This window comes from Lichenostomus cassidix, chromosome 5 (genome assembly GCF_008360975.1).
Source record: "Lichenostomus cassidix isolate B80296 chromosome 5, HeHo_3.0, whole genome shotgun sequence".
NCBI lineage: Eukaryota > Metazoa > Chordata > Aves > Passeriformes > Meliphagidae > Lichenostomus > Lichenostomus cassidix.
Window position 1 is genome coordinate 38,181,704 of NC_139486.1, and position 25,698 is coordinate 38,207,401.

The 25,698-nt window shown below is 54.9% G+C and overlaps 2 protein-coding genes across 8 annotated transcripts in view; one reads left to right on the forward strand and one right to left on the reverse strand.

The window, feature by feature from the left end:
• On the reverse strand, positions 1 to 6,773 carry PEX16 (peroxisomal biogenesis factor 16). 2 transcript variants are annotated; one of them, XM_085062455.1, is made up of 11 exons: positions 6,576 to 6,773; positions 6,400 to 6,435; positions 6,094 to 6,170; positions 4,703 to 4,836; positions 4,290 to 4,396; positions 3,721 to 3,801; positions 2,575 to 2,742; positions 2,153 to 2,225; positions 1,754 to 1,873; positions 1,480 to 1,544; positions 1 to 386 (listed from the first exon to the last, which is right to left on the reverse strand). In XM_085062455.1, exons 1-11 carry the CDS (start codon positions 6,733 to 6,735, stop codon positions 328 to 330), a joined length of 1,080 nt encoding a protein of 359 aa, XP_084918581.1. In that variant the 5' UTR covers positions 6,736 to 6,773; the 3' UTR covers positions 1 to 327. The 2 variants fall into 2 exon arrangements, with proteins under 2 accessions (XP_084918581.1, XP_084918582.1); XM_085062456.1 differs by having other exon boundaries at positions 2,575 to 2,727; positions 6,576 to 6,768.
• LARGE2 (LARGE xylosyl- and glucuronyltransferase 2) overlaps positions 6,765 to 25,698 on the forward strand; it is a 24,276-nt gene continuing 5,342 nt past the window's right edge. The window contains exons 1-5 of one of the 6 annotated variants that reach the window (XM_085062438.1): positions 6,765 to 6,868; positions 12,336 to 12,495; positions 24,356 to 24,529; positions 24,807 to 25,063; positions 25,469 to 25,551. In XM_085062438.1, coding sequence (XP_084918564.1) covers positions 24,430 to 24,529; positions 24,807 to 25,063; positions 25,469 to 25,551 — 440 coding nt within the window. In that variant the 5' untranslated portion in view covers positions 6,765 to 6,868; positions 12,336 to 12,495; positions 24,356 to 24,429. Of the gene's footprint in view, positions 6,869 to 6,918; positions 6,937 to 7,381; positions 7,400 to 12,335; positions 12,496 to 21,264; positions 21,406 to 24,355; positions 24,530 to 24,806; positions 25,064 to 25,468; positions 25,552 to 25,698 lie in introns of those variants that run through there. The other 5 variants (XM_085062444.1, XM_085062440.1, XM_085062441.1 and 2 more) reach the window with 5 other exon arrangements.

The following is a 25,698-nucleotide window of genomic DNA, read 5'->3' on the forward strand; positions in this document are numbered from 1 at the left end:
TATGCTGCCTGGCTTTATTATAGCACAGCTGTACAAAAGAAGAAAAATCTAGTGCTTAAAAAAAGAGGTTGCCCCATCACCATCACTGCAGCCACAGAATGGTCCAGAGAAATAGGTGGCCAGGTCTCCCCACATATTTTGTGTCTGTCATTCACAGCTAGATCTGTTAAAAAAATCACATCCACTCCCCTCCCCATCCTGCAGAACAGGAGCTTCTCATTTATGATTTAACTGAAAATTAGACATTATCAACATCCCTCCCCCAGCCTGCTTGCCCTCCTTAGAAATGTCCAGCCATGATCTTAGCAGAGAATAATCATGTTCTCATCAGCCCCAGTTATAGAAATAGATTTTCTGCCAGGCAGGCAAGTAATCCATCAGTGGCCCTGAAACAAGAGAACAGAGCGATCACACATGTAGAAAGGCAAGAATCTGAAGCTGTGTGTCTGTGGGGTATATCCCCCCTTTCTTATTATGATCCAAATAATCCCATATCTCCATTTACACAACCCAGATGAACCCAAGATATGAGGCACCAATGTAGTGCCAGAGATCAGAGCAGGACCAAGAGGGGTGTGAAACACAGTCAGCACAGCCATGTTGTGAGACACCAACCACTCCCTCAGAGCTGACATGTTCAAGCTCCAGTGGGAAAGGAGGTCTACAATGTGCCAGGGAAAAACCCACATGCAGAGAGTCAGGAGGACACTGCTGTGACAGGGAAGAGGGAAGACAACTCAGCAATAGTGAGCAGGTGCAAACACAGAGGCATCTGTTGCAGAGTGAAAATGCTTATGTTGCACATGGCTTAATGCAGGCTCTAAAGCCTCTCTGAAATCACTAACTGGAGGAAGTGGCTCCTGAGCTAGCCAGCTTTGTGACCTCTCCAAAGAAAGGGCAATCCCATGATGCCAGGCTGATGTAATGTCATAACACTGCCATGAATCACTCCACAAAAGGATTCACATGATCAGGGAAAGAGGGGGGAAGTTAAATGCTGGCCGATAATAAAGGAATCCTCTGGTGAAGGACTAGAACATAGACATGGTTCGGCCCTTTGATTCACAATTGGCTCCTGACTGGTTCAATACTTCTAGGCACCCATTTACCCATCATGTCTGCACTGCAGACTATGGATCAAGGAAAAAAATTCAGAACAGGGCTGCAAAGTGGGGCCCTGGTGCACCAGCTGAGGTGCAGAAAGGAAGCCCAGGAGAACAGGCTGAGGTGGCAGACACTGAGCTCTGCAGCCTCAGTGCACACAGAGGTTTACTACTGTCATCAAGCCAGGATGCAATTAATCTTTTCCTTCTCCATTTAAAAATGACTCAAGCATCAACACAGAGTGCTGAAGTACTAACCACTCTAGGGACTTCCCAATTCCTTCCCTGGATTGGAAAACAATTGACAAATGTTCCAAACAGCCCTCATTTTTCTCCACCTGACATAAATGGGGATGTAAGAGTGGAACCCACTTACGTGTGACAAAGCCAACTCCAGGCACATAATCAGCCAACAAGCGCAGAAGGAGGAGGATCCTGCCCCTAGGAAGGGAGAGAGTATGAGCAAGTTCAGCTGGACATCTCCTGCCCCAGCTGTCGAACACACAAACAGCAACGGCATGTGTTAGGCAAGAGCTCAGATTAACCTGGTCACAGGCACCCACACCTCTTCAAATCTACTTACCCTGTGCCCCCAGGCTATTTCAGTTAAAAGGGGAATTTTCAGCAAAAGCCCAGCAGGGGCCCCTTACTCTGAATATCGGTCGTAGAACGGAGATCTCAGCAGGTAGTACAGCAGTAGGATGGTTCGTCGCCTCAGCTCCGCCCGCTCTCGCCTGTTCAGGTCTTTCAGATCACTCAGCAAGCTCAGACTGCAAGGAGGAAGGCAGAGAGCTAACTCACAGCAACAGCAGACAGCAGGGAGAAGAAAGCAGGTTTCTAAAGCCCTCCATTCTCAGCTCCACGCAGAGCAGACCAGCTCAGAACAGAGAGAACACTGTAAGTGTTGCAAAAGATGTGTCAATCTCCAAACTAAAGACCAGTCCCTGTGCATATTTCTCTCAGTAGGACCTGCCCAGGACTGGGGAATGGGGAAGATGCCCAGCCACCACCAACCTTAAGCACCAAGAAAAACTCTTCATCAGACTGACCTCGAGATGTCCAGGATTGCTGAGAGAAGCCAGGGCTTCCATGATCTCTGGCCCCACACTCCTAAACTCAATACTGGGAACACACAGTCAAGGAATGAAAAGATGAGAGACTGCTAACAAGACACAGGCAGAGAAGCAACCCCCGGGGTACCTAAAAAGCTCTGCCAAGTGCAGGAGAACACACCTTAAGGCAGGGCTGGGGGTCTCCGGGGAAAAGGGCTGCAGGGCTTGCACCCACAGCTCCAGCAGCTGAGGCCAGCCACCAAAGTGTAAGGAAGGGAGGAGTCCCGAGGGTCAAGTGGAGCCGCGCAGGGAGCAGAGCTGGCGAGGAGGCACTGCCCTGCACACCAGGGCCGAGCCCGCAGCACCCTCTGCCGGCACCAGCGAGCGGCAGGAGCCCGAGAGCAGCCAGGGCAGGATACGGTGCAGCAGAGGGCGGGTAATGTAGAGGGATTCTGCGATGGTTTCTTGGAGACCCAGAGGAGTTGGAGGCTGGTTCATCTCCTCTGCTCTTCGGCTCTGCGATTCCTCCCTCTGCTGGGGGGACCCCCAGTGCCGGGACTGCAGGGACGGGGCTGAAACAAGCAGATCTAGTCACTAACAAATAAAAGCTTTGTCCCAGCTGAAGACTAATTTCACTCCACCTAGCCCTGGATCCACCCCCCCCCCCACCCCCAGCTGGTAGGATGGGGAGAAGAATCAGAAAAAGGTAAAAATCCTGGGTTGACATAAAACAGTTTAGTATTTGAAATAAAGTATAATAACAATAATAGCAATAATGAAAGATAACAAAACCCAAGAAACACAATTGATGCACAATACAACTGCTCACCACCCCCAGACTGATGCCCACCCCATTCCCAAACAGTGAATGGCCCCCCCCAACCAACTCTCCTAGTTCATACACTGGGCATGACATTCTATGGTATAGAAGATCCCTTTGGCCAGTTCAGGTCACCTGTCCTGACTACGCTCCTTCCCAGCTTTTTGTGCATCTCCTCACTAGCAGAACCCAGGAAACTGAAAAGTCCTTGACTTAGAGTAACCACTACTTCTCAACAACCTACAATATCAGTGTGTTATCAACATTATTCTAATACTAAACCCCAAACTCAGTACCAGTTACTGGGAATAAAACTAACTCTATCCCAGACAAAACCAGGACATCTTCCTATCATGTTTCCCTGCTTTCTGCACTGTGAAGGCGTGAAACAGGAAAGCTTGAAGAGCTGCATACACTGCAAGTGCTGTGCCTGATTAGCACCCTCAGAGCTTGCCTCCAAAAAGGACAGAGCAGGGAAAGGTACTTGTAAGATCTGTACTCCTCAAAGCATAACCACGATGAAGAGTTGTCTCTGTTGCACAGCTCATTTGGGAAAATATAATTTAAGTGCTACCCTTGCAGCATGTCTCTGGTTGCTTTGATAACCCCACCCACCTACAGTGGGCCCAGTGACTGGCAAGATATGTCCCAATACAAGATTCTACCCTTTACTACTCACACCCACACCATCCATGAAAGCACAGAGCATGAACAGCTCAGGCTGAAAACAGGCTTGGTTACTTACTGCTCTGGAGAGAGCGCACAACACGGCTGGAACGCCTGCCAACATAGGTCTGATCCTTCCCTGGGGAGTTGTCTTCCATGCCTGCAGAAGAAAACAGCCACAGGGGTCAGGCTTCAAAGCAACACACTTCACACCCCAGAGCTTGCAGCACCCTCCCCTATGCTGCCACCAAGAAGAGCAGACTGAAAGGCTGATTTAGTGCAAACTGGACCATCCTGCACAGTCTAACAGTAGGCAGAGGGTGAAAAGGTAAATCTGCCTGACACTGCCCAGGCCCTGAGGCCTCTTTCTCCATCATCAGACCAGAGCACATGCAGCCTGACTCATGGTTCAGCCAGAAGCTCCTGGCTTAAACTTCTCCATCCCTTCCTTCCAGATTGTAAGACAACCCTGCACTGAGCTAACTCGTCCTCTGCAAAAGGTGGAAAGTTCAACACAGCTGTCTTGAGCACTGACACCTTATGGTTCCATGTGCTGCACAAGCTACAGCTCTGATGAGTAATTCTAGCAGGACAAGACATGTGGCTCAGCAAGGCACCAAGCCAATGATGACAACACCAAGGGCTCACCTTGAGGGTGGAGAGGCTGTTGCTGCTCCCTGTTCAGTGGCACGATGGGAGGAGACATCTGGATGCCAGCTTTGTACCACAGCAGGAGCAGGAGACGAAGGATGGCTCTGTGAACAGACACGTGGAAGTCTTCAGTACCAGACTACGGAGCTGGGCTCCTGTTGCACTGGAGAGATGGCTTCCACAGAATAGGAAAACTCTCAGATCTCCTCAGAGCAACTGGCAAGATGAGAGGTGTAAGTGCCCCCTTTCTGTGGCACAGCATCCAGTACGCCATGGGGCTCCAAATTACCCCAGCCTCAGGGACTGGCATCTCAGTCCTGTGTGGGATTTTTTCTGGGGTACTATGGAGTTCCCTCCAGGGCCCCTTTCCGAGCACACGCTGCCCCTTCCCCTCTGCCCATGGCACTTACTTAGCCAGCTGGATGAGGACAATGATGGTCCACCGGCCCATCTCCCCCCACACCCTGGCTGTCCCCATCTCTGCAAAGACCTCCACGCATTCTAGCACACTCAGCCAGGTCAGCAACTTCTGCTGGGGCAGCGACTGCAAAACACAGAGGGGAGGAGGAGGACAGGATGCAGGTTCTGCTCTGGAGTTAAAGAGGGCAGAAACATAGCCCAGTTTGGTGGGACCCTCAGAAATAAGTGCCAGATGGCCTTTGAAATCACAGCTCCAGAAACAACAAGCAGCAGCTTCTCTGTGGCCAGAGCCTATGCACAAGCCCACTTAGCTGCCTCCAAGCAGGGACAGACTGAGACATCACAGTATCACACAGGGTTACTACTCCAGAAACAGGGAGAACATCACATCTGTGTCTTGTATTGCCTCTACTCCAACTGACACAGCAGGATAGCCTCCTGGGTTGTGGCACTGTGGCTGAGCTCCACAGCAAAACTCACACTTCCTCCTCATCCCAGAGCTGAGACACAAGACAACCTCCTCTCTGGTTAGAGCTGAAGAGGGAGTGCGCTTGGAGTACAGGGAGAGGGAAGTGGACCCAGAGTCAACAGGCACACCAGAGTGAATGCCTGCTGAATACAGCATCACGCTGGATTTCAGGCATGAACCTTGAGACAGTGAGTGCTCTTCACATGGGAACTTACTACTGCTCTCAGCTACAGGGCTTAACCCACTGACAACCATCAATAAAGACAATACAGCTGAAATTCTCTTCAACTTTCCCCACCAGGGAAGAAACCCTTCTGCATTTCTGCTTGTTGTACACCTGATGCTCCATGCACAGAACTGCCTACACCCAACCCACACACTGGGCAAGCTTGTAACAGAAGAGGCTTGTCTGGAAAAAAACACCCTCCTTCCCATTCTCCAAAGGGCCCAACAACGCTGGGAGGCAGCCTAGGGTTCATGCAATAGAGACACCGCACCAAGGCACTTACATGTGTTTTACTCAATAGAATATGCAAAGGAAGAGTCTGAGGGATGGAATCAGAGCTTCAGTGCTCCAGAGCCACTGCTACGTAAACAGCAATGCTTTATTCATCAACACCTCTACCTAGCTCAAGTTCTGAGCTTCTTAAAAAAGCCAGCGGAGCTCCTGGTGCAAGTCAGGGCCTGATTTCTGTGGTCCAGGGAGTGCTCCAGCCACAGCTCCAAGCCAGGAGCCACGGGGCAAGGCTGCTGTTTTACTTGCATTCAGAGGTTGCCTCTGGCTTCTCCATACCTGACCACGAAGAAAGGCCACAGCAAAGACCTGTCAAGTTTCTACAGACACTCCCTGAAAGCTCCTGCAAGGAGTACAGCATATGTCCCAAATCCTCCTCCCACATTCTCCAGCCTTACCGCTGGCAAGCTTTGCTGCAGGTCCTTTCGGAGAATCCAGTCGTTTAACAGCACTAGGAGGTTGGAGGCTGAGTACACTGGAAAAGGAAGAGAACACCGCAGAATGGACGCACAGAAGGCAAGCCAAACCGGCCCTGCTGCCTCTGTCTCCGGCAGGGGATGAGGGAAGGAGGGCAGCAGGACACGGAGCTCCCAGGAGCTCCCGGAGGATGCAGCCAGTCATGGACACAAGCAGGGCCCGAGAAGCGGCCCCGCATGCACCCGGGCAAGGGCACAGCACCGGCCCCGGCCCCTCTGCCCACCTACCCAGCTCCGACAGCGCGTGTGAGTCCGAGAAGCGACCTGCGAAGGGAAGAGAGCGGCTACAGAGAGCGCCCGGCGCCGGGAGAGCTCCCGCTGCCCGCTGGGCCCCGGTGCCCGCAGTCCCCGGCCCAGACCCCGGCCGGAGGGACGAAGGTCCGTCCGCCTCCCCGCTCCCGCACCTGGCAGCAGGTAGGAGAGCCCCCGCACGGTGCCCTCCAGCTGGGCCGTGGCGGCCGGGTGCCGCCTCACGTACTCCTGGTAGCGCTGGCACAGCAGGCGCAGCCGCCACACCGGGCCGGCTCCGCGGGCACGGGCCGGGGCTGCCGTCACCGCCGCCATAGCGCCGCCGCCGCGCTGCTTCCGGGGCCGCCCCCGCCGCGCCCCGCCCCGACCAGCCGAGCGGCGCCGAGCGCCGAGCGAGCGATGGGCGGCGGGGCGGGGGTTTAAAGGAGCGGCGGCGGCAGCCGGGCAGGTGAGGGCGGGCTGGGGCGGCGGCACGAGGGCTGGGGGTGTCCCGAGCGGGGACGCGGTTGCCGCAGGGTGAGGAGCGAGAGTGCGGCCAGTTTTGGGGGGCTCCGGGAAGGGGACATTCCTCGAGCATTGCGGCGGGCGGGGATCTCCCCTCGCGGGGGTCTGGCGCTCCGCGGGGCGGTGTGTGGGGTACCGGCAGCCCGTCGGGGGCTGCTCGGGGGAGCTGCCGGGGGTGGCTGCGGCACCGGTAAAAAGTTCCCGGTGGCGCTCGGGAACGAGACCGGGCGCCGGGAGCGGCGCCTGCCCCTCCGTCACCCGCCGGGGAGCGGCGTTCGGCACCCCCTGTCCCAGCCGGGAGGGCCGGTGCCCCCGGGGCGGCTCCTATGGGCACCCGGGTCGCTGCTTGCCCGGCAGTGGGAAGCCTCGCTCTGCACCTGGCGAGGGCTCTGCGCGGGGAAGGGTGAGGCGTGACCGAGCTGGCAGGGACAGCCCCGCTCCGCTCGGCGCTGAACGGCCCGTGCCCGCTTGCTGGGTGCGGAGCAGGGGGAGGCGCTGTTCCGGGCACTGGGAAAGGTCGGGGGTCTCGGGGATGGGGGCTTTCACCCTCGCGTCCGTGCGTGGCAGTGTCTGTCCCCGCCCGGGGCCGGGGGGAGCAGAGCGGGGAGCAGAAGGGCGGTGTCGGGCCGTGCGGTAGGAGCTCCGATAGCCCACGCGGGACTCGCTCAGCCCCCGCCGTGCTCGGTGTTTCCGCAGTGGAACGGGTGTCCCCTTTCGCAGGCGGAGGAGGCGCGGAGCCCGCCTGGCTGCAGCCTGTTGCAGAAGTGGCTCCAGCCCGTGCCCGCTCCCGCGGCCTCCCTCCGTGTGCCCTGCCCTGGCTCTGCCTCCCGCTCAGCCGAGGCTGCCGGCCAGCGCCTCTGCCCGCAGCCGGGCCTGGCCCCGCACGCTGCCCGGGGCAAAGATCGGCCATGCCCCTGGGCCAGGAGGCGCTTCGTGGCTTCTCGGGTGCGCACAGAGCTGGGCCGAGCAGCCCCTCCTTCCTCCTGTCCGGTTACCTCCGCACAATGGGCACAGTGTGTGCCTGCGGCTTCCTCGGCGGGAATTACAGTTGCATGGGCAGGCACTTTATCCTTCCTGATCTCTCCTCTTCCCCCGAGGGTTTGTTTTCCAGCAGGCTGAGTTCAAAAAGGGCACGAGATACCGCTGGCAAGCAGTCTGGCGCTAAACAAACCTTTTTAGTCAGAATCACATGGATTAGACCCAACTTTCCATTCACATGCGGCGCTACCTGCGAGATTCTGTGAATTTCACGGTGGCTGGGCTGCTAGTGTAAGTGTGAAGGCGGGTGAGATAGCATCCGCAGCCTTTGACAGAGGTCTCCAGCACAGCTTGCTGGGGTAGGTGTGTGCTGCTGGTGACTCTAGGGGCATATCCAGTGCAGGCTGCCTTAGCTGCTCTCCTTCAAGGAGAAGCTCTAGCTCTGCCAGACAGCAATCTGAGAGCCGGCTGCCTAGGAAACTGCCAAAGACACCTTGTCTTCAGCCAGAGGTGAAGTTTGATGCACAAAGTCCTTGGGCTACTCTGAACAGCACAGCTAGATTCTGTCCCTGAGTAAGAAGCATTTTAGCAGATGCTTCCTCTTCACCCCTTGCACCCAACCTCTGTCCCACCCCATGTCATGTCCCCTTCTGTTCATCTCCTGCCTGCAGTGAGTGAGTTTGGAGGACAGTTTCAATAGCATCATGCTGCCTTTTTATGGTAAATATGCTGCAAGGGAGCACTGTAGGATGGGCAGCTCCTCAGTGCAGCAGCAAGTCCATGAGTCTGGGCAAGACTTAAATTGCTTTGGTTTATGGTGTCCATGGCGTGGGTGGTGGCAGGAGTGTAGGAGGTGAAATGCCAGGTTGAGGGACTAGTTTCTCATGTGACTGTGCCTGGAATGATCTCGGAGCAGCTCTTTCTTTAGTGCTTACTGTCAGTCTGGTTGCTGAGGCTTTATTCTTACTGGAAATCCGCTGGCTGTAACCGAGGCCAAATACTTCCAGTGCTCTGATGATGAGGGGTGCAGGCTCAGCACTAATGGAACGAAAAGAAGCAAACCAAAAAAAAAAGCAAACATTCTGCCAGCCCATCCATGGGTACAGTGCTGAAGTCCACCTTGCTTGGCTGCCGGTGTCTCATTCTTTGCTCATATCCATGAGATCACACTGTTTCTGGGAAGCCTGACTCCAGGTGCAGCACTGTGGTGGGTATAAGGCAGTTCATCCTAAATAAGCCTCAAACTGCATCTTTCAGAGTGCTGGGGTAAATGAGGATGTTTTCATACAGTACCTGCTAGGGTTGGATCTGGGGAGCAGGATGTGGGAGAATAGACTCAGTGTACTGATGCTTGGCTGTGTCTTGGGAGACGGGTAGTTGGGGTGGGAAGAGGATATTCTCCCTAACCTTGTCTTCCTGCTGACTGTCCACTGCCAGAAGGGAAGTAGCCTGGCAGTGTGGGGTCAGGGATGTGGATCTTCTTGGTTGTGGTTGAAATTGAGCAGTTGTGGTGAAGAATGAGAGGACCTTTCTGGCCCTTGTCTCCATAGGCTATCCCTTCCTGCCCTTCTCAGCTCTCACACCATGGTCTGGCAATGTATTCTCTTTGCTTCTGGATGAGCTCAGCCAATACTTTGGGATAGCTAGGGATAAATTGTGACTTGCTCCAAATAACCTGTAGACAGAAGAATGCCGAGGGAGTATTTTAGTCCCTGTTACATGAACCCTACCTAGAATGGAAGGCCAACACCTTTCAGGAGAGCTCCAAATCTCTGTCCAAATAGGAGGACGAGGGCAATGAAGCACACCAGGCTCTGAGCATGGCAATGCTGGTAGTGGCAGCTTGTACCGCTGATTTTGGACAGCCCTCCTGGGGTCCAGAAAGGCAACAGCTGGCAGGGGAAGTTGGTGGTATAGTACCTAAGTTCCTGAAGTGTTGCCGATGGGTCTGTTACTTGAAGCAGTAGTCTGACGGGAAGGAAAACCTAGGTCAAACAAGCTTAAGGGGCCTTTTAATGTGTGTTTTGACTTGGAGGCATTTTGTTGCTGTTCTCTGTTAGGGTGCCCCTGCCCTTCTCAGCTTAGCTCAGATTTGGCATCTCTGGAGAAAGACTCTTTTTGGCTTCCCAGGAGGAGCAATATGTCTGGCAATGTGTGCAGAGCCCTGCTGCGAGATACTGACTGCCTCCTGCCTCCAGATGCCTTTTCCAGAAAGCCATTTAGAGCCACAGATTGTTACTTGGATAACTCTCTTCCCTGATTCATCAGCAATGTGCAGTCTGTCCTGTAATACTCAAATTTGCCTGTGCCAAAGGCTGAAGGGGAGAGGCCATGTCTTTTAATAACCATGTGATGCAGTTGGAAAAAACTTTTGGACGTGGAGTTCTCTGGTGGCCTGAGTTGATGGAAATGCTCCAAGGGAGAGATACAACTGGGCCCTGAGGGAGAGGGCACTACAGCTCCTTTTGGGTGTGTGAGGGGCAACTGCTTGTGGTTTCTGACCTTCCTTTCCTCCACCATCACCCTATGCTCCCCTGACCCACCTGGAGAAGGCCACAGACCTGGAGGTCGGTTCCACCATGCTGCAGATCTTTCAAGTCCTGTGTGTAGCACTGTGTAAATAACTGCTAGTGGCTGGGTTGCAGTGTATGATGTGGGCTCCACCCTGGAGATGAGGCTCCTGCCATGTGTGAATGGGAACTCTGCTGTCCCAGTGGTACTGGTGGCCATGCTGTGGTGCATCCCAGTGGACGGCGCTGCTGTGTGTGGCAGGCACATATCTGGGTCTCCCCACTCAGTATTAGCTCTGCTGAAGGGGCCTTTGCTTTTCCAGCTCTTTGCTATTGAAAGTACTCAGTGTTGTTGCCAGCAGCTTTTGCTTCCTGGCCCAGGTGGAGACACTTGGCTCTTACCTGCTGAACTGTTCCCTGGAAACGTAAAGCTTCAGTAGCACCAGGGTGAGGGTTGTGGGGTGTGTGCCAGGGTTTAGCACCCTGGTTCATATCCTGTTCCTACTGCTCCAGAAGTATCCATCCTTGAGTTTCCCCTCTTAGACCTCTTTGGTCGGAGGTGGGAGCTGACTGATCAAGACAAAGAGTGGGGATGATGGAGGAGACAGATGTCTGTTTACTGACCTGTGCCGTAGGGTCCATACCTGTACTCTCTCACTGGCTACCACCTTGTAGCCAAAATCTGAGGGAGATTCACAAAGCTGTAGTGTTTGGCCTTGTTGCTGAAGGAGGGTTTTGCTGAGCAGTGCAGTGCTGTACTTCACTCTTAGAATTGCTGGATTTCACTGTTCAGGTAGCAGCTGTTGTTACTATTTTTTATTTCCAACCCTTGTTAGGATTGATGTCGCCTCCCTTCTGTCATATTATGCTGTGCCAGGCTACCCTGGGGTTTGCTGTGACTAGAGAGGTGCAGGAATACAGCACACTGTACACTTGTTTCTCTGGGCTTTTAGAACAGGTGGGACAGACCAGACACATGCTTTTAGCAGGTTTTTACCTTCTTTTAAGGTCCTGCTCCTGCTGCATCTTAGAGCAATGATGTGTGGATAGAGGGTCTTTAAAACAAAACTCCCAATTTTTCTCCAATTCCTTTGCCCCAGCGTATTTGTGTGTCTGTGCTTCTCTTTTGGGCTTTCTCCTGGTAAGGAGATAATAATCCTTCTAGCCTCCTGGGAGAAGGGCTTATCTGTTTCATCCTGCAGTTGTGGAATGTGTGTGCCCAAATCTGTGGGAGTTGGAGGAAAGGTGTGCCCTGGCAAGATCCCAGCAGAGCAAGAGGATTTCCTCTGAGGAGGAGTAACATGTGCAGACTGCTCTGCTCTCTTCCGCACAAGTTGTGTGGTGTTTTTTGCCTGCTCTCTCCTCTCCCTTTACCCCTTCTTTCTCCCTGTGTGCATTTATTTGGATACACTGTCCTAACTGCCATTTTGGGCCTGCCCAGGGCATGTCATAGGGCTCAGGTTACTCGACAAGATAGTTAATCCCTTTATTGCCTCACAAGTTAGACACTTGCTGCTGCTATCACGTTTGGGGGGGGGCAGAGAACTTGCATCCCTCCCCCAGCTCCTTGTTCTGCTGAAGGATTGGTGTGAGGACTCGTGTGTGTTGTGATGGAACATGGTGGTTGTGGCTTGGCCAGCAGTTCTGGGGACACGTGTACAGTCCTCCTTGTGTGGGTGGGGGATGTGCTAAGGACAGTGCAGTAATCTGGGACTAGGGACGTGCAGCATGCAGGTAGTCATTCTTCCATGGACTGGCTGGGTAGCCTTGGGTAACACTGAGCCATGCTTTGTGACAGGCTGGAGGAGAGGGACAGGACCAAGGGGTTGGGTGCTCTTATCTATGACTCTTGGATGTGCAGGAGCCTGTCCTCAGAGCTCTCTTATGCAGTAGCTCTTCACGTGACTGTCTTTTGGGTTTCAGGTGACAGCAAGCTCCAAAACTCTCAAGTACAGCTGAGATGTCTTATCTGCCCTTCAAGCTGAAAATCCTTGGTTAGAGGGGGTCTTTACAGGCACCAGCAAGCCCTGCAAACTTCTCCAGCTGTTCCTAGCTCCTCCTGCAGCATTGGCAGCCTTCAAAGGTTAGTTATCATGTGTGTTAAGTAGATCGTTTACATATGGTTGTTTTAGTACTTCTAAATCAGTAAACAGGGGATAATTGCATGGCAGAAGGGCTTGACTCTGTGAGTATTTGGGACCTGTGGGAGGTTCTGGAGAGAGCACTGGCACTTGTAAGCTCCCATAGCCCAGTTCTCTAGAGGGAAGGACCAGATTTTCCACATGAATCCTTTATTTAAAAGTGTGATCCCATCTCTGTGGCTGTTCACCTGAGTGTGCATGTCTGGATCCTTCTCCCCAAACACTACTATGGTCTATTGCTTGTTTCTTTTGTCGTGGGCAGTAAGTCCCTGGGACCTGGACTGAGGAGCTGGAGCAAGCTCTCTGAGCCAGGGAAAATGGGAATACCCTCTTCTGAAGGCTGGGTGCTTGTGCTGGCATTGTTCTGTCCTAGCAGTTTCTTTTCCCTCTGTCCTTTACATCAAGTGTTTCTTTGGGGCCACTGTTCTCAGTGACCACCTCTCTCTCCCGACCCCTCATTAGTGCAGCGCTTGGTATGCCAGCAGGAGGGAGCCTCGGCGTGTCTGCGCCTTGATCGGATTTGTCAAGACTCCTTCCCTTTTCTTCCTGTTCATTGAGGTCTGAAACAAAGCAAACAGAGGAGAGGAATTCCAAAGAATAGGAGTGAGGGAAGAGAGGGATGCTGGAGTGACAGGCTGCCCCTGCACACATGCACCCCACTGACTTGGTCTGGTGGGGCAGAGCTGGTGGCAGAGCATTTCGGGGGGTGAGGCCATTCCTTGGCACTTCTGTTCCCAGCTCTGGCACGAGCTGCCTTTCTCCACGTGCTGTGCTGTGGGGCTCCTATCCTCACTGCTCAGGTAGCTTCTGAAGCCTTAGGCTTGCTGCCTACTCTGCATGGGCATGTGTGCCTGAGCACAGCTGGAGGGAAGCAGGACATTATTTGAACTGCTTTGTCTGTCATGGGCTGTGGTAAAATGCTTCCCTCTTTACCTGAGTCAGGAAATTTTCTCCTGCCAGGCAGATCCAAAGGAGCCCGGCATGGAGCTGAATGTCCTGCCTGGCTGCCAGGGCAATGAGGCACTGGGCCCCTCCCCACCTTGGAGCCAGATAAGTGCTGGAACAAGGCCCTTTTGTGCAGGCAGGTGCGTGAAGTGGAGACAAATGTACTCTGGCACTCACATTGTTTCCCAGGAGGCAGGAGACTCTGGAGGGGAGTCACGGCCAGACGAAGCTGCCACAGGTAAAACTTAGTGCAGTCTGATGAATCCACTTGCTTCCTCCTTTGTGATCCCCAGGCCATCATGCAATTTCCCCTTCATTCTGCCCTCAACCCTCCCTTAGATTGGATCAGGGAAGGCAACAGAATGCTCAACAGCCCCAGTATAAAGCACTTGAGGTGAAATACATCCCTGCTAGTGACACCCCCCTCACTGCATTTAAGCCACAAGGAACAGCCTTTAAGCCACAGCTTCTTCTTTCCTTTCCTTTTTTCTCCTTGTTCTTTACCTTCTGGCAATCTTTGCACTCCATGGTTTAATTAGAGAGCAGAGTAAAGTGCTTAGACTCCAAATTGTGCAGATTAAGGGGTTACTAATCCTCTTCCTCAATGAGTGCTCACATCCTGTCCAGCCTGTTATCAAGCTTCTGTTCCCTGAGTGGAAACTTGGCCAAACTTGAGACCTCTACCTTTCTTCCTGCTTGCTGTGCTGAGGAAGGGCGAAGGGTGACAGGAGAGCTATGAGGGAGAAGCAAAGTGAACTGTGGGCTTACAGAATTCTCAAGGTGGGTTTGTAGTCAGCCCTGGCTATCTTTGCTTTTTGTGTCTGGTTTTGGTGCTCAAGGAGCAATAAGGCAGGGGTTTGGTGTTTTTCTTTTGGGCTTTTTGAGTGCCGTCTTCCTATTCTGACAAAATAACCTTTCTGCCAGAGGAAGCAACTGCTTCCCTGTGTGGGTGTGCATGTGTGTTTATATGCTGGATGATTTGGTTCATGTCTGTGCCTTCCCTGTGCAGGCAACCCTCTCCCAGTTTCCCAGCAGTCTCTTCTGTGCACTTATTCCCAGTGTATGCCCAAGTGAGCCATGCTGCAGCACTGCTGAAAGAGCAGAGCTCCCTGATGAGAGTAGGAGGCTAGTGCCTGGCAGTGCTGCATGAGGCCAGTTGTATTCTCTTCTGTGGAGGCTGAGATCCCTTTATAGGACATATGGTGTCGGTGAGAAGGGGAAAGTGGAGTATTTATGGATCCAGATGGAGGTACCAGCACAGAAGAGGGAGTAGTGAGGATGAGTGTGGTGGGAAGGATAAGACTCTTCCTGGAAGCATCCTGGAAGACCTGATAGTCACAGGATGGTCTGAGCTTTTATGCCTCTGTCCCACTCCTGGTGCATGCTGGGTGCTACACAGAGGTTGCTGTGGATTGCAGAAGACATGAGCTTTTGTCCTCAGCCACTCATCAGCTGCTTGGTTGAGTTGAGCTGTGCTGTTTCTTCCCTGCCTTTGTCCTTTGGTGTGCAAGTTCAAGGTTTAGCTCAGCAGCATGAGAAGCCCCAGGGATGGGAACACAAGGAGCTGCAGGAGGGGAGGATGGCTGGGAATGTTCATTAAGGAGTTTGGATGTTGGCAGTATTTTCCTTTCCACTGCCTGGCTTTGGGAACTGCCTCCCCTCTGGGATCCACTTCCCCTCCTTTTCTTCCCCGCCATCAGTCACTACCTCATTTCCAGTTTGCAAGATGCCCTATTTGCTTTTTTGCAGGTAAATTTTGTCAGCCTGGACAGCAGTTTTTTCTCCACAGTGTTGTCAAAGCCTCTTGGCAATGTGCAAGCTTCTCTGTAGCTCAGAATCACTTCAGGTCTTAGAAAATGCCCAGGGCACCATGAGTGGATGGTACTATTGCTGCTTGGGTTTTTTAGAGCCTGTCCTGAGCCATTCTGGTTTGCTATTTATAGTGCAGTTGTTCCATTCCAGTGTGGACGAGCTCTGCTTTCAGCCTCTCTTGGGCACTGAGGGCATTGGTGCCAGGAATAGCTCTGGGCAGGGAAGATACAGGAGTGGCTGCTTGAGCACAGTTCCCAGTTTGGGCCAGTCCTTTGTGGAAGAGGCACCAGGCTGCATCTGTGAGCTCAGCTGCTTTTCACACAGAAGAAGTGAAGGGATTGCCTTTCTTTGTCAGTGCCTTGTGTGTGCCTGGCTGCTGGACTAGAGTTTGGCATTGTGAGAGATGGAATTTGGAAGAATTGCTCCAGTGGCAGATACTAGCAGGACTGGTAAGGGACTAGGGTCTCATGAGCCAGTGGTATGAAACTGTATCAGCAGAGGATTAGGTTGGTTATTAGGAAAAACCCAGAGGGTGGGTGGGCACTGGAACCAGTTCCCCAGGAAAGTGGTCACAGCACCAAGCCTGACAGATTTCAAGCTTATGGGCAATGCTCAGGCACATGGTGTGATTTTTGAGGTTTCCCTGTGCTGAGCTGGGAGTTGGACTTCATAATCCTTGTGGGTCCCTTCCAACTCAGGATATTCTATGACTGTGCTGGGCAGTTCGCATGAGAAGCCTTTCTCCTAGCATGTCCTCCAAGCAGTGACAGTGACCTTGTGTATCCTGAACTGCTGCCCACTGGGGGAGGTGGATCCCTTGTGGTGGGGTAGCTGCTGTTCCTTGCACAGAGCCCTGCTCTCCTCCCCCCAGGCGAGTGTTTGCTAACCCCAAGGGAGCTCCAGCTAAGGCCTGAAAGGAGCCTGCAGCACAAAAAAAGTCAACACCCTCCTCAGCGCTGTTGCTCAGGCAGAGTTGCTTTGGCCCTTTGGCTCAGGATGCTCTCAGCTTGCCTGGAGAGCAGAGCTGGACAAATAATTAATTGCTTGATTTAGTGCCCAAAATGAAAAGCTGCAGGGAAAAAAACTCAACACACACGAATCTGAGAGACCCTGTATCTTTTCTTTTAAATGTACTGCAGCTCAATTACAAACAAAACAATGCGAAATTAGACTTTTTTCCTTGGAAAACAAAGCATTTTGTTCTTGTCCAAAACTTGTAGTGAAGGAGCAAATAGCTCCAAGCTGTCTGGAAACTGCAGTTTTCAATCAATAACTATTCAGCCGAAAACACTTACCCTGTTCTGCTGGTGACAATGCACGACAGGCACCTGACAGCTTGGCTCACAGCCATGCCCCTGGCACCTCCCCAGAGGTGGATGGTGTCATAGCTCTTGTGAGCTTTTCCAGGTAGAGTGCCAATTTGGGGTTGTTGGAGTCCCTTTGTCTCCTTTTTTGCTGTAATTAACCTAATTAATTTTGCCCGAGGTGATGCAGACTAGACAAACGTGTAGGGGGTAGATTTGGCCTGTTGTGCTGGGATATGGTCTCCCCTGTCCCACCAGGGAGCATTTCCTGATGTAGGATGTTCAAGAGCATTTCAAGAGAAAAGGGAGATTTGGGACATGGGGTTACTACCCATGGGCTCTGCTAGCTGGAAACTTGGGGTGTCAGTAATGCACAGAATGGAATTCCCACCCCTTGCTGTATGGGCATGATGCCTGCTGGGTGTTCCAGCTGTGCTGATGGCATAGCTGGAGCTGCTGGAGGGCTTGCTGCAGGCTGACTTGGATAAAAGTTGGAGCTCCTGGCTGCTCACCCTGCTCAGCTGTGACCCCAGGAACTGCTGCAAGCCTGCAGCAGTGAAAGTGTTAGGAAATGACTGGGGTGAACAGGTATTGATGCCCAGAGCACATCCGGAGACCAGGACACAGTGAACCTAATGGATTCAGAGCTGGCCATTAGCTGCAGCACAGATGTCAGCAAAAATGCAGATAGAAACCTAATCCCATCAGAGAGGAAGGGAGCTGGAGATCAGCCCCAATGCTGCTCCTGTTTCAAGAGGCAGTTGGGGTGCTCCTGATGTGTAATGTTCCTGTGCAATGCCCAGGCCTGGTCCCTCCTGTGCCCAGCCATGTTGGCCAGGGAGGCATGTGGATGAGATTTGATCCAGGACTGTGTAGCCTCTGTGTCTGTCCTCAGTTAGGCTTGTGCTTCACCAGGTCCAGAAAAAGACCAGTCAGTGGTGTTGATACTTCATCTGCTGAGTATCTTCTTAGCATCAAACAACTTGTAGTCCAGGGAGGTAAAGCTGGAAGCAGTGTGTTAGACACTTACCTCTTCTGTGTGTTTCCTGGGGGTCTCAGCAGAACATTGGCAAGGTCTCATGGTCGGAGGAGGCACTGGGGTCACCTCCAGGTGCCAGGCTGGAGCAGCACTAGTTATCCCACCAGGCTGTGCAGGAAATGGGCTCAAGTGGGAAACTAATGGACCACCATGGACATGCAGGGTGCTTCCTCACCCTGAGCCTGGCACTGTGGTCATGGGGCTAGCTGAGTGCTGGGGGAAGGTGAGCTGCTCCAGAGCCATGTCCAGCTGAAGGGTTCGACAGCCTTTGGGTGAAGGTCTTCCTGCTGGCAGGGAGTGATTTGGCCCTGAGAGGTAATCTTTCCTTCTAGCCTGACGTGATACCCTGCTGGTAGTGTTGGCATGTCTGGGTGGCATGTCCTGAGAAGTGTGTCCAGTGTGCTGCAGCTTGGCTTACACACAAGCCGTCAAAGTCTATCCTGCTCTTTTCCTACTGTAGTGAGAGGCAAATGCAGCACACACAGAGAGGAGTGCAAACCAGCATCCTGCTCTCTGCTGCCCTAGTGTCTCCACAGATGTGGTTGAGGGCTATTGTCAGCTGGAACCTTCCAGTTTCTTCTGGGGCTTAAGAGGAGTGGGAGCACTTGGGGCTGTGTTGCTATCTGGGTGGTCCCCTTTAGTTTGCCTGAGAGTTGTGGCAAAATGCAGCTGCCCAGCTTGTAAGCACTGCAGGATGTCTGGTAGGCTTAAGCCTCCTACGCCACACTTCCACACTCAGCTGTGGCACTGGTGTCCCCACATGTGCCCTGCATGCCCTCTGTGTCTAGGGCTCTGCTGGTCAGCTCTGAACCCAGTGCCTGGCTGCAGGCAGGGAGACTGCAAAAGCAGACTGTCTAGCAGGGCCTTGTCATTGGAGGAGTTGCCAACAGGAGTTGCTCCCCCAATATATTCCTGGGTTTCAGACATGGAGAGGTAAGCTGCAAGGCATTCCTGTGTCAGACCCAGCCTGAGCTTGCCTGTTTCCTCTGGAAACAAGGAAACAGTCTGGTGACAAAAGTCCCTGCTTCAGCCAAGCTTGGAGCTTCAATGCCCTTCAGAGATTTTTAGCTCCTGTTCCCCCAGCGCTGTGGTTCTGCCAGAGAGGAAGGTGGCTTTTCAGTATGACCTTTGCAGAATAAAAAACTGAACTCAGAGTAGCAGAAGTGTGTGTGTGATAATCTTATGGGCCTGAGGAGAGTTTGATGTTAGAGAATGAGCTGTAACTGAGGCACAGCTGCCTGTTGTCTCAGGAGAATCCTTTCTGGGGTTTTCTCTGCAGTTTGGTGGTGTTTGGGCGCAGTGGGGAGATGAGGATACTTTGTTCTTTTACAGTATATGCTGGTATCCAACTCTGGGTGCTGCTTGATCCCACCTCTAGGACATAAAGGCTGTTTTGCCACAGGTTACTCTTTCCAGGGAAATACAAAAGTGAAACTCTCACTTCGGGTTTGCTTATCTTAAGACTGGGGAGGGAGGGAGGGACGGCATGGTAATCCGGAGCATGGGGTTTTAATCCTGCTCTCCTGGCCAAATTCCATTCCGCCTCTGTAAATTCCTGCAGCTATCCTGCTCTGCACTGCCTGTGTGGTATCTGCTGGCTGGCACAGCTCGCCTCTTGTGGCGGCATTTCAGGCATGGGGAGTGAGACATGACCCTGAATCATAAGGCACTTTGGCAGATGGGTGCTGCAGTACACGCTTTAAAGGTGATCTGCTGAATGAGGAACCAGCCTGTCCCCTCCCATCTCTTTGTAAGAGCAAAAGTGATTGTTCCCAGTTTCCTCTCTTCAAAGTGTGGTGCCTTTTCTGACTTGCCAGTCTGGCTGTGCAGCTCTTGTCACAGCTTTTGGGCCCTTTCTCACCTTCTGCAAACCTGGGAAGCTGTTGTGTTGGGCTTCTACTGAGGCAGTCTAAGCAGGTTGGCTAAGCTGTCACTATTCCAAAAACAAGACTTGGGAGAGGAATTTGCAGTTTTTGTCACCTACAGCTAGGTAAGACAACAGGCAGCATAGCTCCATGAAATCACTTCTGTCCTGGCTGCCCTACAGCTCTTTACTGGGAACAGCCAGGCTACCTCTTCTCTTCTAATGCCTGGTGGGGAGGCAGTAGAGGGACCAGCAAGCCTGGGGCTGTCCCTGTGCCTCTTCAGGCCTCTGGCTTGGGACCCACAGACAGTGTAGTTGTGCTTCAGCATTCCTCTGCAGGTGCACATTAGCTCTAGAAGGTTAAGATACCCATCCTTCCAAGGGCCTTGCTGCCAGTTGTGGTGCTGTGGGAAAACAGGGCTGCTCCCCTCTGTGCTTGCAGGGCTGGAGGATGGTAATATGATGGTAAAATTCCCACTGCCAGCTCTCCCTAAACATTAACTGGACACCTGATTATTACTGAGCCGTAGAGAGCGAAGGCCATTCAGGCTGAGCGATGTGGCCTACAAGAAGAGGAGATCTACAAAAAGAGTGGATCTTGGAGGAGTGGGGTACCAGCACATGGGCAGCTCCTGGGGATAGTCTGGGGCAAGCAAAGTGGGTGCACTTTCCCAGGAATGAAGGTTGCTTATGCATGGAGGGGTGGCTGGCAGGTAGCCAGCTTTGGGCTCCTGCCCACACCTCAGAGGTTGCTGTGAGCATGCAGTGGTGTTTGTGCAGCTGCCCAGCTCTGCTGGCATGACATTCCCTGTCCCCTGGCCATTGCCCTGTTGTCATTGGAGGCAGGGTGCACTCCCAGGCATGAGACAAGACCTGGGTCCTGCCTACCCCTTCCCTGGTATCTGCTGTCAGCTTTTTCCAGCGAGAGAGGGGACATTGGTGCTTTTTCTGTCCCATTGGCTGCGTCCCCTGATCCCTCCTGAAGCAGGAGCTGCCTGCTCCTGGGAAGAATGTGGGGGAGGGAGGATAACCTGCTGTGAACAGCACTTCTGCCCCGCACCCGCGCTGGGGCTGGAAGCCGGCATTATTGGGAAACCTCTCGTCTTACTGCTGGCTGCGCTTGTCTGGTGAGCAAGGAGACTGAGGAGGGAGGGCGGAGAGACCCAGTGCCATGACTGCAGGGATGGGTAGAGCCGGGAGGCTTGCGCGCTGTGCCATGGCTGCTGCTACCCACTGTGCCCCTTGCCAAGGAGCTGCTTCCAACCTTGCCCTCTGCTTGCTGTGCCTTTAATGTTTCACAGAGGAGGAGAGGCTGTGTAGCTGCCTTCTGGCTTGCCATCTTCCCTCCATCCCCATCCTAAAAATGCCCCTGCCGTGCCTATGTTCCCCAGCAGCCCACCTGTTCCTGCCCTGACTTGAGAGGATCTGGCTGGGTCTCAATGCACTAGCTTTCTTCTTTTTTCTGGGAGCAAGCAAGGTGTGTTGGCCAGGAAAAGCATGTGAAGACGCTGTGGAGGTCAGCTGGAGCAGGAGACAGCTTCCTCTCCCGGAGCAGCACTGTAGGCAGCGGGCTGCAGGAGGTCTGGACTGCTCCCAAAGCATGGGCAAGCCCTGCGTGGCCACTGCCTCAGCTGGAGCACATGATGGATACCTCGGGGCAGGGGCGGGACGGTCCCGGGGGCTGAGCATGTGCCCCGGGGCTGCTGAGGGAGCAAAGGGAAGAATTCCAGTCCCGGGGAGCCGCTGGCTCAGAGGAGCAGCAGGGCAGCCCGGGCCTTTCCTCTCCCTGCCGGGGCAGGGCTGGGCTGGGCAGAAGGAGCTGCTGAGGAGCCGCTGCCTGTTGCACCAGGGGCTCTGCAAGGGCAAGCAGGAGCTGCCCGAGCGGGAGGTAAGCGTGCCTCCCGGGGCAGGGATGTGGCTGCTGCCCGGGCGCAGTCCCGCCCTGCCCCTGGCCCTGCAGGTGCTGCTGTGGCTGCGCGGGCAGGCCGGGGCCCGCCTCGCCTCGCCGGGGGCTCTGGGGCGGGGGGAATTTACATCGCAGCGGGAGTGCTGTGCAGGCGCTCTGCATCCCAGCCCCTCTGCCTGCTGCCGCTCCCGGCCTGCTCCCGGCCTCCTCCCGCCACCCCCGGCCTCCTCCAGGCGCCCGCGGCACTGGGCACCCCGGCAGGGGCTTCTCCTTCAGCTCCAGCCCCGGGGCCGGCGCGGGGGGAGCTGCAGGTAGAGTCTCTCTCTGCATAGTTAGCATTCCCAGCCCCGGCCTCCTGCTCCTCCTTCCACCATCCTGCTCACTCCTGGTGCACTGGGCAGGCCTGGTTGAGCACTGCAGATTTTCAGGAAGCCCTGCTCTTCTGGGCCAGAGCAAGGATGAGACAGCAGGGGGACAGTTCTTTCCCATTCACATCTACAGTGGGGCTTGCACTTTGCTCAGTTGAGGGGCAAGTGCTCTGAGAGTGGCCAGTATCTCTGCACTCTGGGTAGCAGCAAGGTCTGCATCCCACCCTCGCCGTACTTGCATCCCAGGTTGGCCGTGCAGCCCCCCTCTGCCAGTCATGAGGAGAACAGGTGGGCTCTGCTGCCGTCCGGAAACCGCCAAAGATCTCTCCGTGAGGACAAAGCCTTCTGCACCTGCCCTGGTAATGGAGGATGCTGGTGCTAGGCAGGGGTAGATAATCCTGATACTTCCTTTTTCTCAGTAAAGGAGGAATATTGAGGCCTGGGAGTGGGAAAGGAGCTGGAAGGAGGATGGATTCCTCCCAATTTACTTTGGGCAACTCTGTGCCCCTGGCGCTGGGGGCTCTTGAGTAGAAAGCGAATTTAATCTCTTGTTTGTTCTTTCTTTCTCTGAAAGGGGGGCCGGCGGGGTGTGCGGGGGGAGCTTGTGTTTGAGAGCGGGGAGGAGGGGGAAAGTGTCAGATCTAGAAGGGAGGAGTAAAGGGAGGACGGGGAACGGCAGCCCCGGGAGGGAGCAGCAGCAGTGGGTTGCCAGCCGGCTTGGGAGGCGCCGGTGAAGAGGAGGCGAGGCGAGAGGCAGGTAAGGAAATCAGTGCCTTGGGGGGAAGGCAGGCAGCCAGGTGAGGAGCGGGACAAGGGGTGGCAGGAGGGGTGGGGGTGCTATGAGGTGGGGCATGGATTGAATCCTTGGGTGCCTCTGGGAGGGGTTTTGGAAACTGGCTTGCTGCTGGTTCCGTCCTGTCCCCCAAGATTGCCATCCTAGTAGTGTGTTCACTTGCAGTCTGGGAACAGAGTACCATTCCTGCAGTGAGGGTCCATGTGGGCAAATGGGAGCAGGATGGGTGCTGCTGTGTGCCACCACCTTCTCTCTTCTTTCTTTGTGCTCAAGTTGCTTCCCTGACACTTTCAGCTACCCTGAATTCTGGGTGCTGTCTGACCTCCCTGACCTTTCCTCACCATGCCCCCCCTCCAGCCTGGCCTGGACCGGACAGCCCTCCAACTTTGTATGGAGCTCGGCATGTGGGATGGGAGGCAGGCTGGCAGCAGCACGTGGAGACTTCTCCATATCCAGCATGGCCCATTGCTGTGGTCGAGAGAAAAGGTGCCTGGGCCTGGTGTGCTCCATGTGTCAGCTCCCCCTCCCCTGCCATGCCTGTGCTTGGCCTGCTCTACAGAGCACGAAAGCAGGTCAAGGCCGGGCCTGCCTTGCAGGGAGCTGTGATGCCAACAGGACAGCGTCTCCGCTAGGAAAAGGGGTGCAGCTCTCAGGGGCTGTGCCTACTGCCGCGGGAGCTCAGCTGCATCTCTAGTGGGCTAGCGCGGCCATGCTCCCGTGGGCTGGCCATGCCCCAGCCCTCGTAGAGCCGGGATATCCCTCGCTGAGGGCGGATGGAGCCATCCCTCTGTAATTCCTCTGGCGGGCGGGAGCTTGCACCCGGCCCCAGGGGCCGCGGGCAGGGTCGGGGGCGGGGGTGTGTGCTCTCCCAGGCTCCAGCCCCCGCGGCCCCATGGGCATCTGCACATCAATGGGCTACAGCGGGGTGTGTGCAGGGGGAGCAGACCCTAATCCGGCCCATTCATCCCCGACGGCAGCTTTTGTTGAGCCTCCAGATGTTGCTGCGCCGAGGGCGCAGAGCCGCGGGCAGGGGCGCAGAGCGAGGGCAGGCTGCGGTGGCGGGCGGGTGTCCCCTTGCCCGTGGGGTCCCTGTCTGCCCGGGCACCTGGCTCCGCGGGGTCCCGGGCGGGGAGCGGGGCTCTGCTCGTCGGGGGAGCGTCCCGCCGGCGGCGGCGGAATGGAAGCGGCGTAGCACGCGTGGGAGCCGCGGCGGGGTGAGGAGACGGGAACGGCCGCCGTGTGCCCCAGTGGGGCCGGGGAGCGACTTTCACCGAAGTGTTTCGGCTTTTGCCTCCGAAGTGGGCGGGCGACGGCGTTCGGGTGCGGGAGTTTCCTGAGCCCCCCGGCCCTGCGTGGGCCGCGCTCCTCCCATGGGCAAGCTCCGTGACCCGCCCGGGACCTGCCGCCCGGCTCGGGAGGCCTTTTAGCATTTCCTCTCTCCTACTCCGTGAGCCCTTGGCCTGTGGGAGGGCAAGGAGCAAGGCACTGAGCTGGGGTGAAATTTCCTGGAGAAATTTACTGCCCCCATTCGCTCCATGTTTGAGGCTCTGCAGCCCTAGCAGGATGATGGGGCAAGTCTGGGGGAGCAAATATTCCATCATGGCAGGAGTGTGCTGTCTGGAGAGGTAACGGGTGTCTGTTTCGCTGCTTCACTTGCCCAGGCACTGTCCTGGAGGGAGCAGGTGATGGAAGATGTCCTGCTGGGGTGATATCAACACATCTGGGTGTGGGCTACTGGTGACACCTCTCTCTTTTCCCCTGTCCCTCACAGGCTCTAGGATGCCAGGGCCAGCTGGATTCGGGCTGCCCACCTGATCCTTGTTGCCCGTGTCCTGCCAGCACATCATGTTGCGGTCCTGGCGCATGAAGCTGAAGGTGCTGCTTGCCACGGTGACCTTGGCCATTCTCCTCTCCTGGCTCTACCTCTTTGTGGGCAGCCTGGAATGTGAGTCTGTCTCTTCCTCCTCAGATCAAGGGACAGTCCTCAACAGAGGGCGGGCAGTGGGGGATTAGGCCTGGGGGTGGTTGCTCTTGGGGTGGTGGCCATGCAAGTCGCTGTAGGTGTATCTGACTTGAGGACATCTCCAGGGACATCTCTGAAGATCAGGAGAGCAGAGCTGGGATGTTGGCTGGGCATTTGTGAGGTGTGCTCTGCCCCACCATCCACACCTGGGCTCTCCTGGTCTTGCCACATGCTTTTCATGCCCCTGTCTCTTCCACAGATGGCCGCTTCCTCCTGCTGCCACCCTGTCTGGGCGAGCAGCCGAGCCGGGATGTGGAGCAGGAGGCGCTTGCCTCACGGGTGCGCAGGGTGGAGGAGGAGAATCAGCAGCTTCGGCTGCAGCTCAGCCAGGCTCAGGCGGAGGGCAGCGATGGCAGCCCGCAGTGGGGGGCTTCTGCTGAGGATGGAGACTCCCCCAGGGGCGAGAGGAGCAACCGCACAGCTTGCCCCAAGCAGCAGACAGTGCACAAGTGTGAGGTGGGTGATGGCACCAGCACAGTGCCATTGTGCATGGGGAATGTCGGATGGGAGGCTGGGACCCTGTGGAGCATGGATGTATGTGCAATTCACCTGACACTGCCCTGCCTATGCTCTGGCCATGCTGGGGCCTCATTCTGGCTCTCCACAGTGCTCAGTGGGCCACAGTCAGTGGGTGAGGGTGTCTTCCTTCTCCAGAGAAGGAGACCAGGCAGGAGGAGTGGCAGCAAGACTCCTGGTCCCCGCTTTTGAGCTAGTGAATTCCCACCTCTCTCTGGGGCTCCTTCTGCATGGGAAAGGTTGGGTTTTAAGAGTTTCCCTGTAGCGTGGTCCCAGGGAGAAGCTGGCAGCCCCTGCAAGGAGGGGCTGTCCAGTCTCCAAAAGGCGCCATTTGTCTCTGGGCAGCTCCTGCACGTTGCGATTGTGTGTGCTGGGCACAATGCAAGCCGGGACGTGGTCACCCTGGTGAAATCCATCCTCTTCCACAGGTAATGGGGAGATGTTGTGCTAGAGGCCCGCTGGTTGGGGTTCCCAGATGAGCTGCTGCAGGCTGCAGCAGGGCAGTGCTGCAGCAGAGGGGCTCTAGGACCTCTGTCTACCCCTTGTGTTATGCCTCAGAGGAGAATTTGTTTCTC

What these genes read in the sequence shown, in the direction of transcription:
- PEX16 (XM_085062455.1), bottom strand. Translation starts at nt 6,735, where the DNA reads ATGGCGGCGGTGACGGCAGCCCCGGCCCGTGCCCGCGGAGCCGGCCCG. An exon ending in GCTCTCCTACCTGCTGCCAG is followed by an intron (nt 6,436 to 6,575) that starts GTGCGGGAGCGG and finishes TTCCCTTCGCAG; the next exon opens with GTCGCTTCTCGGACTCACAC. An exon ending in TTCTACGACCGATATTCAGA is followed by an intron (nt 1,545 to 1,753) that starts GTAAGGGGCCCC and finishes CTCCCTTCCTAG; the next exon opens with GGGCAGGATCCTCCTCCTTC.